The sequence below is a fragment of the Trachurus trachurus genome (genome assembly GCF_905171665.1).
Source record: "Trachurus trachurus genome assembly, chromosome: 10".
NCBI lineage: Eukaryota > Metazoa > Chordata > Actinopteri > Carangiformes > Carangidae > Trachurus > Trachurus trachurus.
Genome location: NC_139894.1, coordinates 11,920,365 through 11,936,121, shown reverse-complemented (window position 1 = coordinate 11,936,121; position 15,757 = coordinate 11,920,365). Strand labels below are relative to the sequence as shown.

At 38.5% G+C, this 15,757-nt stretch overlaps 1 protein-coding gene across 1 annotated transcript; it reads right to left on the bottom strand.

Annotated features, from left to right (window-relative positions):
* Positions 1 to 1,719: 1,719 nt before the first annotated feature.
* On the bottom strand, positions 1,720 to 15,298 carry LOC310992973 (uncharacterized protein; the record flags this gene model as incomplete). The annotated part of the gene is made up of 5 exons (XM_083981200.1): positions 1,720 to 1,933; positions 2,018 to 2,058; positions 2,155 to 2,277; positions 13,373 to 13,729; positions 15,205 to 15,298. 5 exons carry the CDS (start codon positions 15,296 to 15,298, stop codon positions 1,805 to 1,807), a joined length of 744 nt encoding a protein of 247 aa, XP_083837326.1. The 3' UTR covers positions 1,720 to 1,804.
* Between the last annotated feature and the right edge of the window lie 459 nt (positions 15,299 to 15,757).

Sequence of the window (15,757 nt, the reverse complement as noted above, 5' to 3'; positions counted from 1 at the left end):
TCAGTGTTGGGCACGTTACTCTGAAAAAGTAATAAGTAATCAGTTAAAGTTACTAGTTACTTTCCCCCAAAAGTAGGGTTTTTGGGTAGGATTTCCTTTCCTAAACCCCGTTTAACTAACTATTACACTGTCACTAACCAACTTACTCAGTAATCCTCCACACAGGCAGGCTCCGTGATGCGTTGTATCACTCCGCCTAACAGCTGTTTAGATCAGCGGCGTGTGTAGGAGGCAGAGTGATACAGCTGTCGTGGAGCCTGTCTGTGCGGAGGAATACTGAATGAGTTGGTTATTTCCAGATAAACGGCTTTCTCCGACCAGTTGATGAACAGAAAATAATGTGTATATAACACCCTACACTTAAACAGGTGTATTATTTTCCGATGGGACTTCTTGAGTCAAGTAATGGCATAATGGTGCATTTTATTGTCAGTAACGGTAACAGCATTGTAACGGGGGAAAAAGTAACTTTTTGATTACTTGTTACTGAAAAAGAAGCGCCGTTAGCAACACCAATATTCCCATCACTGGTTATGATTCAAACTGATACCGATACTGATCCTAATTATTTCAAATCAATTTGATATTCTGTCCACCAAATAGATTGTTGCCAGTGGTGATACAGCAAAGTGCTTCGGTTTATCGCCACTAACTTATTACTCTTTGAACCTGCACTGTGAAACTTTTGTCTCCCCCCTCTGGCAGCAGGAGTCATTACACTGTTGAATAACAAACATTTCCACAGTTCCAATATAATTCATGATTTATGCAAAGTAAAGGGGATAGCCTTCTTAAAATATTCTACAAATGCAAAGCCGACAAGCAGCAATCAGGTGACGCCCACATCTGCGCCCAGTCCCTCCACTTCCTTCAGTGCTACAAGGGAAAAGTCAGACCACATCTGTGATCTGTGTGTCACATTCAGTTTCAGACTGAAATCCTTTCTGAACGTAGTTTAATTTTTATTTATATGGAACATCAAAACCCCACCTCCTCCACCATCAGCTTCACTGTAGCCTGCTCCGTCCACCTCACTACAGTTTCTCTTTCTGAAACCACGTTCTGTTTTCTACATCGTGAACAAATCTGGAGCCTCCACACAATGATCCAACAGACAGCTGCATGCAGTGTGCAACATAGTACAACACTCTGAAGGCTCACTCATCTGACCCAGGAACCTGTGTTGAGTCTCCAGATGTGTTTATAATGTACAGAACACCCTTTTCAATGCTTCCACAACATCATATCTCATTTCAGTTTTAGTGAAACTGGGAACTGGGGGCACTTCTGTTATCAAAAAGAAGCTCAGGCAAAATTACATTGACTCATCTAAATTTAAAAAGGTAGCTGTTGGAATAAGATTGTTTCCTCCTTCAGCTTTTTGGTATCACCAAGTGCACCTATCGGTACAGAATCTGTTTTTCGTTGGGGTGGCAATGTTTTGTTGTACATTTCATTGTCTTGCTAATTAGGCCTACTGTAACTTCTGAAAGCTGTGCCATTTGTTGGTAAACAAGTAAATTTTACAGAACATTTTAAAGAAATTAAACTATTTAAAAAGGGAGGCGCCATTTGGCTCAGTGGGTAGAGCGGGCGCCCCCTCGCTGCAGTCGGCCCCAGATCGAGTCCTGACTCACCGGCCCTTTGCATTCCCCCTCTCTCTGCCTCCCCATTTCCTGTCTCTCTCGACTGTACTATCGACTAAAGGCAAAAAAAAAAGCCCAGAAAATATACTTAGAAAAAGGAACTTTTAAAAAAGTGATGGGTACAAACATGAAATGCAGCCTGTGTAGCGACTTGTAGCTCAGTGATCAAAACCAAAAGCCTTTATAGCAGCGTAGATCCTCCTTCTCTCTGTTGATGCTGTGTCCTGCCTGTTGGTTTTTATCAAGGTGAACACGACGGCAGAATAAACCCATGTGTCCTCATCTCTCTGAGGAAAGATAAGAGACAAACAAAATAAAAATAAAAACCCTGCACAACCTTTTTAATAAAGTCAAATCTGAAATTACGCTACCTGACTTATTTTAGTTCCATTGTGTTTGTGCAGGGCAACAGCTGTTGGGTTAAAAAAAACAAAACAAAGAAAAAATCAGGATACAGTGGTTTGACTGTAATACTTTTGGATACACGGCAATTACTAACTTTCCTTACCATTGCAACGGTCACACTTGTTTTTATTCATAGCAGAAATGAGGACAACTATAATAATCAGACTTAAAACCATGAGACCACACGGCACAAATATGACTTCACCGGCCGACCACATGTAGGTTTCTGAAACAAGATGAAAAGGTACAATCAATTTTTAAGTAAGATAATAATAATGATGCTTAGTATCATATAATTCTAAATGTAAAATACAATTTAAATAATTACATTTTATTTAGTATATAATCTGAAACTTACAAATTAATAATAAAAAAAAATAAAAAAACAATAATACAATTACCTTGAATGTTCAGTTTTGTTCCATTTCCAAATAAAATCTGTCCACATGTGGCCACGGCGCAGTAATGAGTCCCAGAATCAGAGGAGCTGACATTCTTGGTGAAGTGATAAACACAGTTTCTTGGAGAGTCAGATCTTATGTTACATTTATCAAGTTTATTTCCATCAGTGTAGATTATGTCAGGATGAGATATAATTGATCCGGCTCTGAACCAGTACACACTGTGGTCTTCTGGACACGTCTGGTCCTCAGAGCCAGAGAGGAGTGAACACTGCAGAGTCACTGGGTCTCCTGGACGCTGTGGACCAGACTCTGTCGGCGGCTGAACAACTTCATAGTTTGATGTCTTCTCAGAGTTTCCTGTAAATACAAAACAATGTTAAACATCAATTTCCATCATGTTTTAAAAGCCTAAGGACAATCTGAGAATATTTGTCACCTTGGTTTAAATTAAAGTTCAATAGAAATCTTGGAACTGAGCAACAACACAAAGCCAGTTCTTATCTTAGAATCAGTGTGTGGTGAAATTGGCAGCTTTTTAATTTGATAATAAGCTTTGAATCACAGCCTGAAGTTACCGCTAATATTTTGAAATAAGAAGATACAATGAATCTTAAACTTGTAATTAATTTGAACCTGTTGACTGAATCCTTCAACTATTTTTCAAACAAGTTGTTTTTCTTAAACATTAGCACACTGCAGCTTTAAATCAGAGAATGAAACATTTGCAAATCTTCACCAAAGTAGATCACAGAATTACCTTTAATTAACAAATATGTCCCACTCCACACAGGATCACTAACCCAATCCATGACCGTACAGTGGTACAGTCCCTCATCTTCTTCAGTCGTCCTCACTATGGTCAGGTTGACAAAATTCATCATCATTTGCTTCAAATCTGGCATCGTTGAACTCTGGGGTAAACTCAGGTTTTTTAAACATCCGATGTGTCACTATTAATTTCAGAGTATCTCCGACTCTTTGCTTGTACCAGCTGACTTGTCTGCCACTCATCTCAGTCGTAGGCAGAGAACATGTGAAGGTCACCGGCTCACCAAGCTCAGCTGAGATCACTGGAACCAGCGAATCTGAATTAAACAAAAACATTTCACACATGAAAAAGTAAACAACAAATGTATCTTTCTTTTGCATATCATTTCTTAATTGACCACATAAACAGAATTAGATAGTACCTACACACTTGATGAAGAGCAAACAGTGTAACCCATAACAGGATCATCTTGACATTGTCTCTTAGTACGACCCACATTGGTGTCTCAAAGAGTGAAGGAGGGGATCATACACAGTACTACATGTAACGCTGACAAATGCTCCTGATTGGTTATCACAAATACTCAAAAGAGCACTTCCTGCTACACTGATCTTTGTGAAGCCTATGAACTCAGCCTGGTTCTTTCTTTTCACTGGTAATGTCAAAGTGAAGAACACAGTGACTAAAAATTTCTCTATTAGTACATTTTATTTCATAGGTGCCGTTCTGTCACTCAAGGAAACTTTACAATGAATAAAGAAAAGTGCAAAGAAAACAACACAACCCACAAGCGATACACAAGATTAAAAACAGGAGAGGACAAGAGAATAGGCAATCTTAAACATATGGGTTTTGAAGTTTTGGACTTAAATTGGGAGTGAATTAATATTCCTTATCATGGGTGAGTTCCAGAGCCGGGCAGAAAAGCTTTCAGTGGCATTCATGGTGGTGAGACAAGGGGAGGGGACAGTCAATTGAATGGAGGAAGAAGATCTGAAGGTGTGAGAGGAAGTGGCAACATGGAGGAGGTCAGAAGAATATACAATAGAGGGTCAAGGTTGTAGATGGCCTTGAATGTTAGCAAGGATTTTTAATTCTATACGGGACTCGACTGTGAGCCAGTGGAGCCGTTGCAGGATGGGAATGATGTGGTGGATGGAGGAGACTCTGATGATGACACGGGCAGCTGAAGCTTATGGAGGGATTTGTGAGTGAGACCAAAAAGGAGGGAGTTGCAGAAGTCCAGGCGAGAAGTGATGAGGCTGTGAACAAGGATAGCAGTGGTAAGGAGGGTATGGGACGGAGGCAGTTTATGTTTTTGTAGGTGGAAGTATGCAGACTGGGGAATTTTATTGATGTGAGATTGAAAGACAGAGTACCGTCGACACCGATGACAACGATGACACCCAGACTCTTAACCCGTGGGGAGAGGGAAACGGAGCAATTGTCAATAGTAAGAGAAAAACTGTTGGTTAGTGTGTATTGTACCAATAAGAAGAACCTCAGTTTTGTCTCTGTTTAATTAAAGATTTAAGAGAACCAGGATTTTATTTCTGCCAAGCAGTCAGTGTGGGAGGAAGGTGGGAAGTTGGAGGTTTACTGGTGAGGTAGAGCTGGGTGTCATCCGCGTAGCAGTGGAAGTTGATGTTATATTTGTGGAAGATATTGCCAAGGGGAAGGAGATAAATGATGAAGAGGAGGGGTCCCAGGACAGAGCCCTGGGGCACACCTGAAGTAACAAAGGAAGACTGGGATGTGAACGTTTTATGATGACTGAACTGAGTGCGGCAAGAGTGATAAGATGTATAATGTATCTATTATAAGGCAGCAATTCCCAAATGAAACAAAAAGTCACACAACATGTGGAGCAGTACTGGCACAATTGATTTCTGGCATTTTTTGTGTCATAATTATATTTATTTTGTTCCTCAAATCCGTGTGTCATCAGATCATCATGTTTAGTCAATAATATAAAAGATGGACCATGGTAATATGATTATTTTCTGAGTTATAAGTTTAAAAGTTGTTTATATTGTATTGAATTGATTCATTAAGCAACACTTTTAAGCTCCCTGCATTGACACAGGTGGTTTCAAAATGAACACATCATAACATATGATTGTGCAGGTTGAAACACTGGCGGCTGTATAGAAGCAGAATTGAAACACAAAGTTGTAGAAAATTGTTTTATTGTGATGTCATTGCAGGTTGGAGGTAATTGTAGGTTTTGTATCTATTGCCTTTTATCTGTTAAAAAGGAAGCAACACACCTACACATCCATAATCTCCTGTCAGCACATCAGCTCAGCATGACATTGATACATGTAAGATGTTTACAGACTTATGAATATAAAGAAAGGGTTACATGGTTCATAACTTGGATAAAAACTCAGTTATGTGATCTCTATAGGTGTATAACAATGACAAAAAGATAGACCACATCAAAGCTCTCTACGGTAATTGCGAAGCCAAAACATCTCAATCGCCTATAGAGGCTGGCTGCAGTACATGTCCATGTTAGCGGATATGGGACATTAGCCAAACTAACAAATAAACACCCGTTACTGTAAATACGGTTTCTGCCTGTTCTCAACATGCTGACATCTTCTGTCACTTTTTCTGATAACTTTGGTGTTAATTACCTTTTCACTGCCACTGAAAGGGAATGTAACACCATGATTGAGAGACTGATTGCGATTAGGTTTAGTGGATGTGTGGGTGGGACTTTGACACTGTGTGATTCACTGGTCTATCACAGCAGTGATGATGCACCATGTTTTTGCTATGAGTCATATAGAGTCATAAGTCTATTGACAGTATACATAAGTCAAAAATAAAAATATTGTTTCAGTTAAATATGTTAAATATGGTATAGGTCAAATATATACAGTTATATACAGTACCAGTCAAACATCAGGTAGTGTTTGGACTGATTTTACAATTTTTCATCCAACCCCAAAGTTCTGACATCAGTGTAGATACTCTCTTCTTCTGACGTCTTCTTGTCCTTTGTGCCTGTTCTGCTACCGCTAGCTTGTCTGCTGGTGAATGTTGCTGTTGAATAAATCAATGAATCTTCATCTGTCTGGGGGAAATATTGAAGGAAAATGCAAAAATTCAGATGTCAGATGTTAATATTAGGTGTTAGAGATGACAATACATTATACTTTTCAGCTACATTTTCTTTCTACTAAAACTTTACCTCCCGACTTTGATTTGCATTGGCTGTTGCGTTCATTTGCAGAGCAACAGCACCTGTGACATAAAAATAAAAATTCCCAGTGTTAATGTGAACACATTTTTGTGACATTTATGTTTGATAGACCAATGATTTTACCTACCGTAAGAAGATTTTTTGAGTTTGTTGATTGAATAAATGAGAAAGGCTATAACAACCAGACTTATCGCCAACGCAGCACACAACAGAAAGAAAACTGTACTGTCTTTGCGCGAACATATACTGTTTTCTGTATGACATAACATGGAAAAGAACAAAAAATAAAGGTTTCTGATTAGTAAACGTATTTGATCATCTATAATGAGATGTTACACACGTTTAAGAACAGATAGGACTCTCATCAAATGCACAAATATTGGAATTTCCTAATTATGTGGGAAATTGATGCAGTTACCGTCAGTAGGTTTCGAGGCATCTACAGACATCTCTTCACACGTGGTCACAGCACAGGAAATCCCACCATCAAAGCAAGTCATGTTCTTCAAGAAGCTGCAGATACATTTCTTTGTTGAGAGTCCATCGGGGTTCTCCTCGTGAACATGTTTTGTACAATTAAACCGTAGGTGAGATTCAGCTCCAGCTCTGAAACAGCACACAAACTTTTCTTCTGGACACAGTTTCTTCTCAGGGTCAGAGATGTTTGAGCAGAGTGGGGGGTCTTCAGGACGGACTGGATCAGATGTGGGAGCTACAGTGACATCAGGTTCTGTTCCTGGGGTGTTGAAAGAAATGCAACACAAAATATTTAACTTTCAAAAATAAAGTCATTTTTTACTGCAGCTAAAAAAAAGTGTTACTTTGTTTTGTTGTACTAACCTTCAACTTTCAGGTCTATTCCTTTTAAAAATGTCAAGTCTCGTTGTTGATGTTGTTGTGTTTTTACACAGTAGTAAACTGATGTATCCCTTAGCTCCGCTTTTTCAATTTGCAAAACAAATTCTCGAGGCCTTTCAGTGGTTGTGATTCGAGGATCAACACCCTTTAAGCTGTATGTTTTTCCTAAGACCTGAGGAACATTTCCAGAGACAATCCTGATCCAAAACAAGGTCCCTGAACCTTCTCGGACACATGTAAGGGTCACATTGTCTCCAACATGAACAGTCTTTAGCTCAATGGTCTGATCTCCTGTGAACCCTGAAAACACATTAAACAGATCAGTAAATAATCATATACATCAATGTGAACAGTGTTAGTCCTTTAAATTCAGAGTAAATCCACATATACTTACAACCCACTCTGAGCATCAGCAGTAAATAAAATATGATCAGCATTTCTCTGGTTGCTCCTCCTGAGTCTGCTCAAAATTTAACAGCATTAGAAAGTGATTCAGCTGCATATAAACATATCAAGTGGGAGGAGATGATTTCACAGCAATCTGATTGGCTTCTCGTTACGTTGGCGTTTCACTGTTCTGCCAAAGAGGAAATTATATCAACCTTCTTTCCAACCTAAAGACATGAAACAACACAACAGCGAGTTTTGTTTCATGTGTCATGGTGGGTTTCTATAACTGAAACTTAGCGTGAACACAACAGATCAGTTTATAATGTCTCTGTAGGGGAAAACAAACAAACAAACAAACAAACAAAATGTGTGTCTTTTGGCCTGCCCACAGCTCGGATGCTTTTGGAAAGCAAACTGTACTAAACTCACTGAAACCCGTGAGAAGTTGTGAAAACACACTTGGATGACAAGGTAGCAGGTTTTGTGTTGTGATTATATGTGGTGTTGGTAATCTAGTCTCCAAAACCCCTAAAGTAGACAGCAGCTGCCGAGTGTTTTGTGATTCACAGGGTGTGGTGCTGTCCAAACTTTGATGCTGAGTGAAGATTATGTTCAGTGACAAATCCTTATGTGTTGGATATTTAGTTTTTCATTAAGCTTAAGGTAAAATCAACTACTTGGTCAGAGTTTGGGAACAATTGTTGTGATGGCAAATAAACTATGATGAAAATCTGAATCACATCTCAGTGTGCTTCTTCCTGCCATGACACTTAACCCTAACTACAGCAATAACAAAACACGACTCACAACATATAACATTTTTTTTTTTTTTTTTACATCAGAGCCGTATTTTGGTGTAAATGACTCAACAGACAAAACATACAGTTGAAAATGAACTGATGGCCTCTAAAACATACAACTATTACATGTATATGTTGTTGTATCAAATGTAAAGGGCATTTCTTCAAACAAACAAACAAACAAACAAACAAACAAACAAACAAACAAACAAACAAACATACTCAATTGCCCCTTTCCTTTATTTCAGGTAAGGTGAAACATTAGCATTCATTTGTCTCTGATTTTTCCCTGTTAAAAGGGTTTTCCATGGAGTTTTTCCTCAGTCGATGTGAGGGTCTAAGGGCAGAGGATGTTGTTATGATGCCCTTTGAGACAAACTGTTTGTAAAAACAGGCTATACAAATTAAATTGCCTTGCCTTGCCTTAATGCTTCATTATGTTCCCCAGATAGTCACTTTATCAGAACCTGTTTGAGCAAACACTGATGAAAATCAAACAGTAAAGTTGCAGGGTGTAAAATCAAAACAATTAACAGGAAGATGCTCGTATTATCTGTAAGGCTGAGGCTCAGGTAGTTATGAGTCACCCCATTGATATCTAAATATGGATTATTTGATTATTGATTATGCTTTAGAAGAAGGAGTTTTTACAAAATATATTTAGGTACTCACAGTTAAGTAATAAACAACACAGGAGCCGCCTTAATCCAGAAAATATGTATGTATAATTAGTGATGACGACTATCTGTATATGTAATGGTTTATGTGAACTCTCACACAGAGAAACACAAATAAACACATATTCAGAGTTACCAGTGACAAACAAATGATGTATGGAAACTTGTTGTGGCCTTGGCTTCAAATTAAGGTGTGAATACAAAGGGGCTTTTCTTCCTCTTCTACTCTCTATTTTAGTCTTGTAGGGCTTGCATGGCTGTTTGATTAAAAGAAAAGTTGAATAACACCACAGTGCACTAAATTATTGTTATGAGTATTAATCAGGAGAATGGTACACACAGACACAAACACAGGCATGTCTGAAGCACGACTGAGCAGGCATGACTGACATAGACTGATAGCTGGTGTGAGTGTGGCAAGGTGCTGATTATTCACTTGTTTCACTTATCAGTAAATAGGTTTGTGCAGCCATGAGTGGTTCAATGTGCAATGATGGACTGGCAGCCTGTCTGAGTCAGAGATGGATGTACAGTAATTTTAGAGATCTGTTGTTGCTTCTTGAAAAGGACATACACGTTACTAGTTGTGTTTTAAATAAGCACGTTTAAAATTAGGTTAAACTAAAACACTTATTTCACTGTGTTCAACTAAAATTACTCAGCTGCAGCCTCATGTAGCTCTTCCATCACTTCATATCCTGTTGCAGCTCATACTCAGGTCTGTTCTAAGTAAACAGCTTCAGTTGGTCAGAGGGTGGAGAGATGGCCCACCACAGCTTGTGTAGCAGTGAAGCTGCTGCATGTGGTTTCACTTGTGCTCGAGGCAGAGGCACATCATGTCTGTACAAAGTGATGTGAGATCAGAGAGACTCAGGAGTTCATCAACGTCAGCAGCTCGTTAAATACAGGATTTTTTTTGTAGCACATTAACATTTTGTGGTTTGTTTTGGACAAGAGAAGAAAAAGAAGATGATGATCTAAGCGTATCTATGTGTGTCATGCCTCTGTAGCTTAAGCTGGGAGAAATTGTTTTAGACATATACACAGCAGTTTACTGTCGCAGTGTGCCAAGATTGGTTGGTGAAATTTAGACTGAGAGCGAAATACCTTTGAAAACACAGGATGTACAGTCAGGCAAAAAAACTTTGTTAGACAACCTCATAATATCTTAAAGCAGAAGTAAGTGATATATTTGTGTTAATATAAGTCTTAAATAGTTATATCTTCCGACAGCAATCACTTACATAGAGTGTTTGGTCTGAAACACGGGTCTCCCAGTCCCTCTGCTCTGCTCTGAGTCGAGGAGAAAACATTTATCGTATCCTACAGTTTTTATCCAATGAGGAGAGAGAACGGCATGCAGGGCTGTGTGTGCAGCCAAGGGACGCCGTGAATGTGGTGACGTACTGTAGGGATGAGGACTGTTATGGTGCGTTCAAGGAAACTCGTTTTTTTCCGACCTGTGAAGTCGTACCAGTTCAATCTGGTACATAGACTGTACAAAAAGACGTACTGGTACGATTTCACGGGTCGGAAGTTACGAGTGGCCGTTATAGTGACTTTCACCGGTAAAACAGGTCGGAAAAACACGAGTGGGTTGCCTGGAACGCTACAAAGTCGTAAGTTGTGACTTGAAGCTGTAATTTATGATTTCAAAAGCCTGCCTGGAACGCAGCATTAGCGAAAACGACCGGATCAGTCACTTCTGCTTTAAAGTCCAACATGATCCTGAGTTCACTGCCGATACATCACAACAATAGATCTGTGTGTTTTGTGTGAATAAAGAATCAAAACCCCCAAATTGCTATTTAATTTGCACAACAGATACTCAGAAACATGTGACAACCATAGACTTTATATAAAAGAGGTGGCAACAAGGCAAAAAAAAAAAGAGGCAAAAATTATTAACGGTTTCTGTATCCTGGGGGATACAGACATTTGGCAGGCTGTGGGGGGGAGGGGCATTAAGTATCTGAACTTAATATCATGAGAAAGTCTTAAGGGGGGATGGGTCAAGTACCCAGGTCATGTGACTTTATGGCAGCATTCAAAACTAAATTGATACTTTTATGTCAAACTCCAAAATGATCACCTACGTGGACAGAGACACTGGACATAAGTAAAGTGTTTTGGTTTTTCTTGTTAATTACATTATGGGGGGATTTGTTTTTGAAATTATTGCTCTTTAAGGATAATTTTATGTATTCTTGTTGAAAAATAATGAATAACATTAACACAACTTTGATAAACAGGCATTGAATGTCTGTATCCTGGGGGATACGTTGTCCAGACAGGGGTATATAAACAGGCATAATCACTCTCAGATATACTTATGTTTGGAAGCCTAAACTCTACAGATAATCAATAATATAAAGGTGTTAAAGGTTGAAAATGGAATATTACTAGAATACCACCATCTATTGATCAACACAGGCAACAAATAATTAGAAAAGGGAGCGAACGACAGTAAAAGAGGGAGGATGTTCAGGTAATGATTAGAGTAGTATAGTGAATTCTTATGTAAAAGATCCAGTGATAGATACAGCATCTGTCTGCAACAAAACATGATGTGTTGTGGGGCGGTGTTTAGCTCAGTGTTGAGGCTATAGTCCTAATTGCAGGCGACCCCGGTTTGAATCCCATGCCGAGCGGTCCTATCCTCCACACATACACTCACACACACACAGAGCCACAGAGAGTGGCTAATTAATTGCTTATAATATGTTTTAAAAGTTCATAAATGAAATATTTGATAAATTGGTAAATGGCAAATTTATACCCTAAACGGGCAATGTATCTTGGGAGATACAAACTCTAAAATGAAAAATAAAGGTCATATTTTGAAAAAAATCATATAATTGTGTTATTCTACCCTAGAAACATTAGAAAATTACATTTTTTTTATTTTTCCAAAATGTTTATATATGCTTGCCCATTTAAGGGTTAACAAAACAAAAAAAAGACTCAATTTTAAGCATAGGCAACAAGGGGATATGAATGCTGACTATTTTGATCATTAAAACCATATAATCCTGTAGATTTGAGAATGACTGGAAACATTTGGAATAATGTCAGAGCGCAACTCAAATACAGTGAGCCCTATGCTTGTTAGACATGTGACAGTTGAGGTTCCTGTCACTATGCCTCCAATTGATCATGTGCCCTGGCTACTTGGCCAAAGGGATGTCCCTTTGGGAGACTGGCGAGTGCGAATGACTATTACCCGGGAGGTGGGGGTTCAATCCCCGCCCGGGCCCTCTTCACCTTGCCACAGACAGTTAATGTGGGAAAAGTATGCAAACACAAATGTACAGTAGGTTTTGCTATTTGTACATAGCCACCACAGGAGACAGATCATGGTGAGTGAAGGGATTACATTTGATGCTGAGCTCCCAATATTCCTTGTAGACTGGAAAATAACAGCTGTTTATGCTAATGCTTGTTTTGCAATGGCAAAATTTACTAATAGCTCCTTTACGTAGCAAGTCCACAGTCTGGATCGTTAATCTGTCACAGAGCTCTGACACCAGCGTAGACTGTTTCTCTCTCTGCTGTCTTTACATCCGCTCTCCTTGTTTTTCCAGCTTTTCTCTTGGTGAAGGTTGGAGCAGCATAAGTCAACGAGACCTCATCTCTCTGGGAACATATCAGTCAACAATGTTACAAGAGCAGAATATCTACATATCAAAATAAATAAATACACACACAGACATGCCAACAACTTTAATGGACCTTACCTGCTGTCCCCGCTGATCACGACTGGTTGTTGTAGCATATGTTTGTCCAGAAACTGTGGCTGAACAGTAGAAAATAATAAAAGTTTAAGATGCTGTAGATGAATTTAGACAAAGGACTAGTAATGTAAGCCAAGAGAAGTTATCTTTTACAAAAAGCAGTTTGATGTAGAGAGTTTCTTACCTTTGTCACAAGTTTTCTTCTTGATGAAATAAATCAGGACAGCAATGACAATCAGGCTTAAAGCCAAAGCAGCACATAATACAACCAGAACTACATTGTACTTATGCAACTCCCCTGTGTTGAGTCCTGAAATTATATAAAGACCAAATGATAGTCATAATTTTCTAATCAATTCTAATTTGGCAAGATATGAAAATCCAGTAAATATTATGTGATACATGATCTTAATAGATTCCACCAGATTCCAAAATTAGATATACAAACTTCAATATAGAAATGTTCTGCACTTACCTTCAATGTCCAGTTTTGTTCCATTTCCAATTAATATCTGTCCACATGAGGCCACAGCGCAGTAATGAGTCCCAGCATCAGAGGAGCTGATGGTCTTGGAGAAGTTGTAAACACATTTCTGTGTCGTCTGAGCTTCAGGACTTTTCTCACATTGATCACCACCGTTTCCATGAGCGTAAATTAAACGGGGATAAGATTCATCTGGTCCGGCTCTGAACCAGTACACACTGTGATCTCCTGAACATGATTTCTTCTCAGGGTCAGAGAGGACTGAACACTGGAGAGTCACTGAGTCTCCTGGAAGAACTGGATCAGATAGGAAGTCTTCAGTGACGGCAACAATATCAGGTTCTGGTTCTGGGATAATTAAAAACACAGATTTTATAAGTTTCTTAGTGTTTGGTGTTACCATTGTAATTATAGTGTTTCAACTGATATAAAATGTCTATATACTGTATTATCTTTACCTTTAATTCTCAGAAATGTTCCATTCAAAAATTTCAAATCAAGCCATTCTACTTTCATACAGAAGTAAAGTCCAGTATCACTGAAGTCTGTTTTGCTAATATGCAGAACAAAAGTTCCAGGCTCTTGTTTAGCTGTTATACGAGGAGTCTTATTAACATGTTTAAAGTCAAATGAAAACGCTCCTCCTAACAATTCAGGCAAGTTTCCAGAAACAAGTCTGATCCAAAATAAGTTGACTTTGTGATCCGATGTCCGGCAAGGACACGCCAACTTCACATCGTCTCCAACATCAACTGTCTTTGTCTCAAAGATCAGATCATCTGTGCATCCTGAAAATACAATTAAATAGAACCATGATCAATAACACTGATGGATTACAGTAATTCATCTCCAGTGAAGAAGAAAACAATTGATACTTACGTCCTGCTCTGAGTAACAACAGTAAATGGAGTATGATCACCATTTTCCTGTTAATCCACTGAAGACGACAGTTAATTTAAACCCTATATTAAACTGATTCGTCTTGATGTAGTCGTATGAAATGGGAGGGAACAGTGTGAGAGAATCTGATTGGCCTGTCGTTAAGTTGGCGTGTCACCACAGTGGACTGTACCACCACAGTGGAAATAATATCGACTGTCTTTCCAGTCAAAGTACATGAAACAACACCAACAATGAGCTTTTGCCTCGTGTTTGGTGGTGAGTTTCTAGAGTAAACAACAACTGGTGAGTTGTTGTGAACAGTAAGTGTGCAGTAATCCACTACATTACATTTCTTTATATTTCCACAAAAATGTATTGACTTTTCAGCTGATATATCTTTATTATCCAGTAGGAGTTATGGGTCAGAAAATTTCCTTTAACACAACACAAAATGACACAACAAAATATTTGTTTTGTTTTGTTTTAATTCAAAGTAATGTCACTATATTTATTGAGGTTGTCATCTAGGTTCAACAAAAGTTAAAATAAATATCAGGTGCTAATTTTTTAGTGATTCATGGATATTTTACCTGTCAGTAATGTCAGTGTTTGCCTCATACTGTGATCCATTAAACCGACCAAATAAAGCACACAATCATGTCAAAAATAACTAGATACAAGCTGACAAATCAAACCTTAATCTATGTGGTGATGATTTGAATGTAAGGTGAGAAAATTAAAGGGATGACAAATTAACTGTGTTGACAGATGTTTGTTACGGATGCAGATGCTGAGAAAACGCGTGGATGTGTACATTTGATTGACACATCCTCTTCTTGTTATTGTTTATGTTGTTGCTGTTACTGCAGTTCAAAAAACTTCTTAATCATTTTGACAGGACGCCTTTTTTGATGACACCATGTAATTTCCTTCCACCTCACCTTCCACCTCCACCTCACCAGACATCTGTTCAGCCAGGGTGTGAGTGGGTGAGTTGTTGTGAAGGGTCTTTAGAGTCAAGGTGAATCTTTTCATCACATGCTGTAGTATTTCCTAAAGTGCCACTTAACATTACAGTTGTGTGTGAACGACTCACAGAAGAAAAGTAAATTTAATTCGTGGAAAAACTGGACTTAATTACTGCTGCTCGACATATTTATTTATCCAAACATTTCCTTTTCCATTATAGATTTACTCGTTACTATTAAATTAGACCAAAAATAGTGAATAGTGAAATTCCTTATTAAATTGTAGGTTGGGGCTTCAACACTTCTAGAGTTTAGAGTTGATTAAAAAATTGTAATCTTGTTATAAAAATCAAGTTTTACAGAGCTTAATTCGCTGTGTTTTCTGAACAAGTATTGAACGTGAAAAACTTTCAATGATCCGTCCACACTCTTTGTTACCTCTCAGTTAAGCCGCCATTTTCACAGCCACGCACTGAGGAGCCATTTTGATTATGGTGTAAGGCGGCCAATCCAGACGCTCCACATC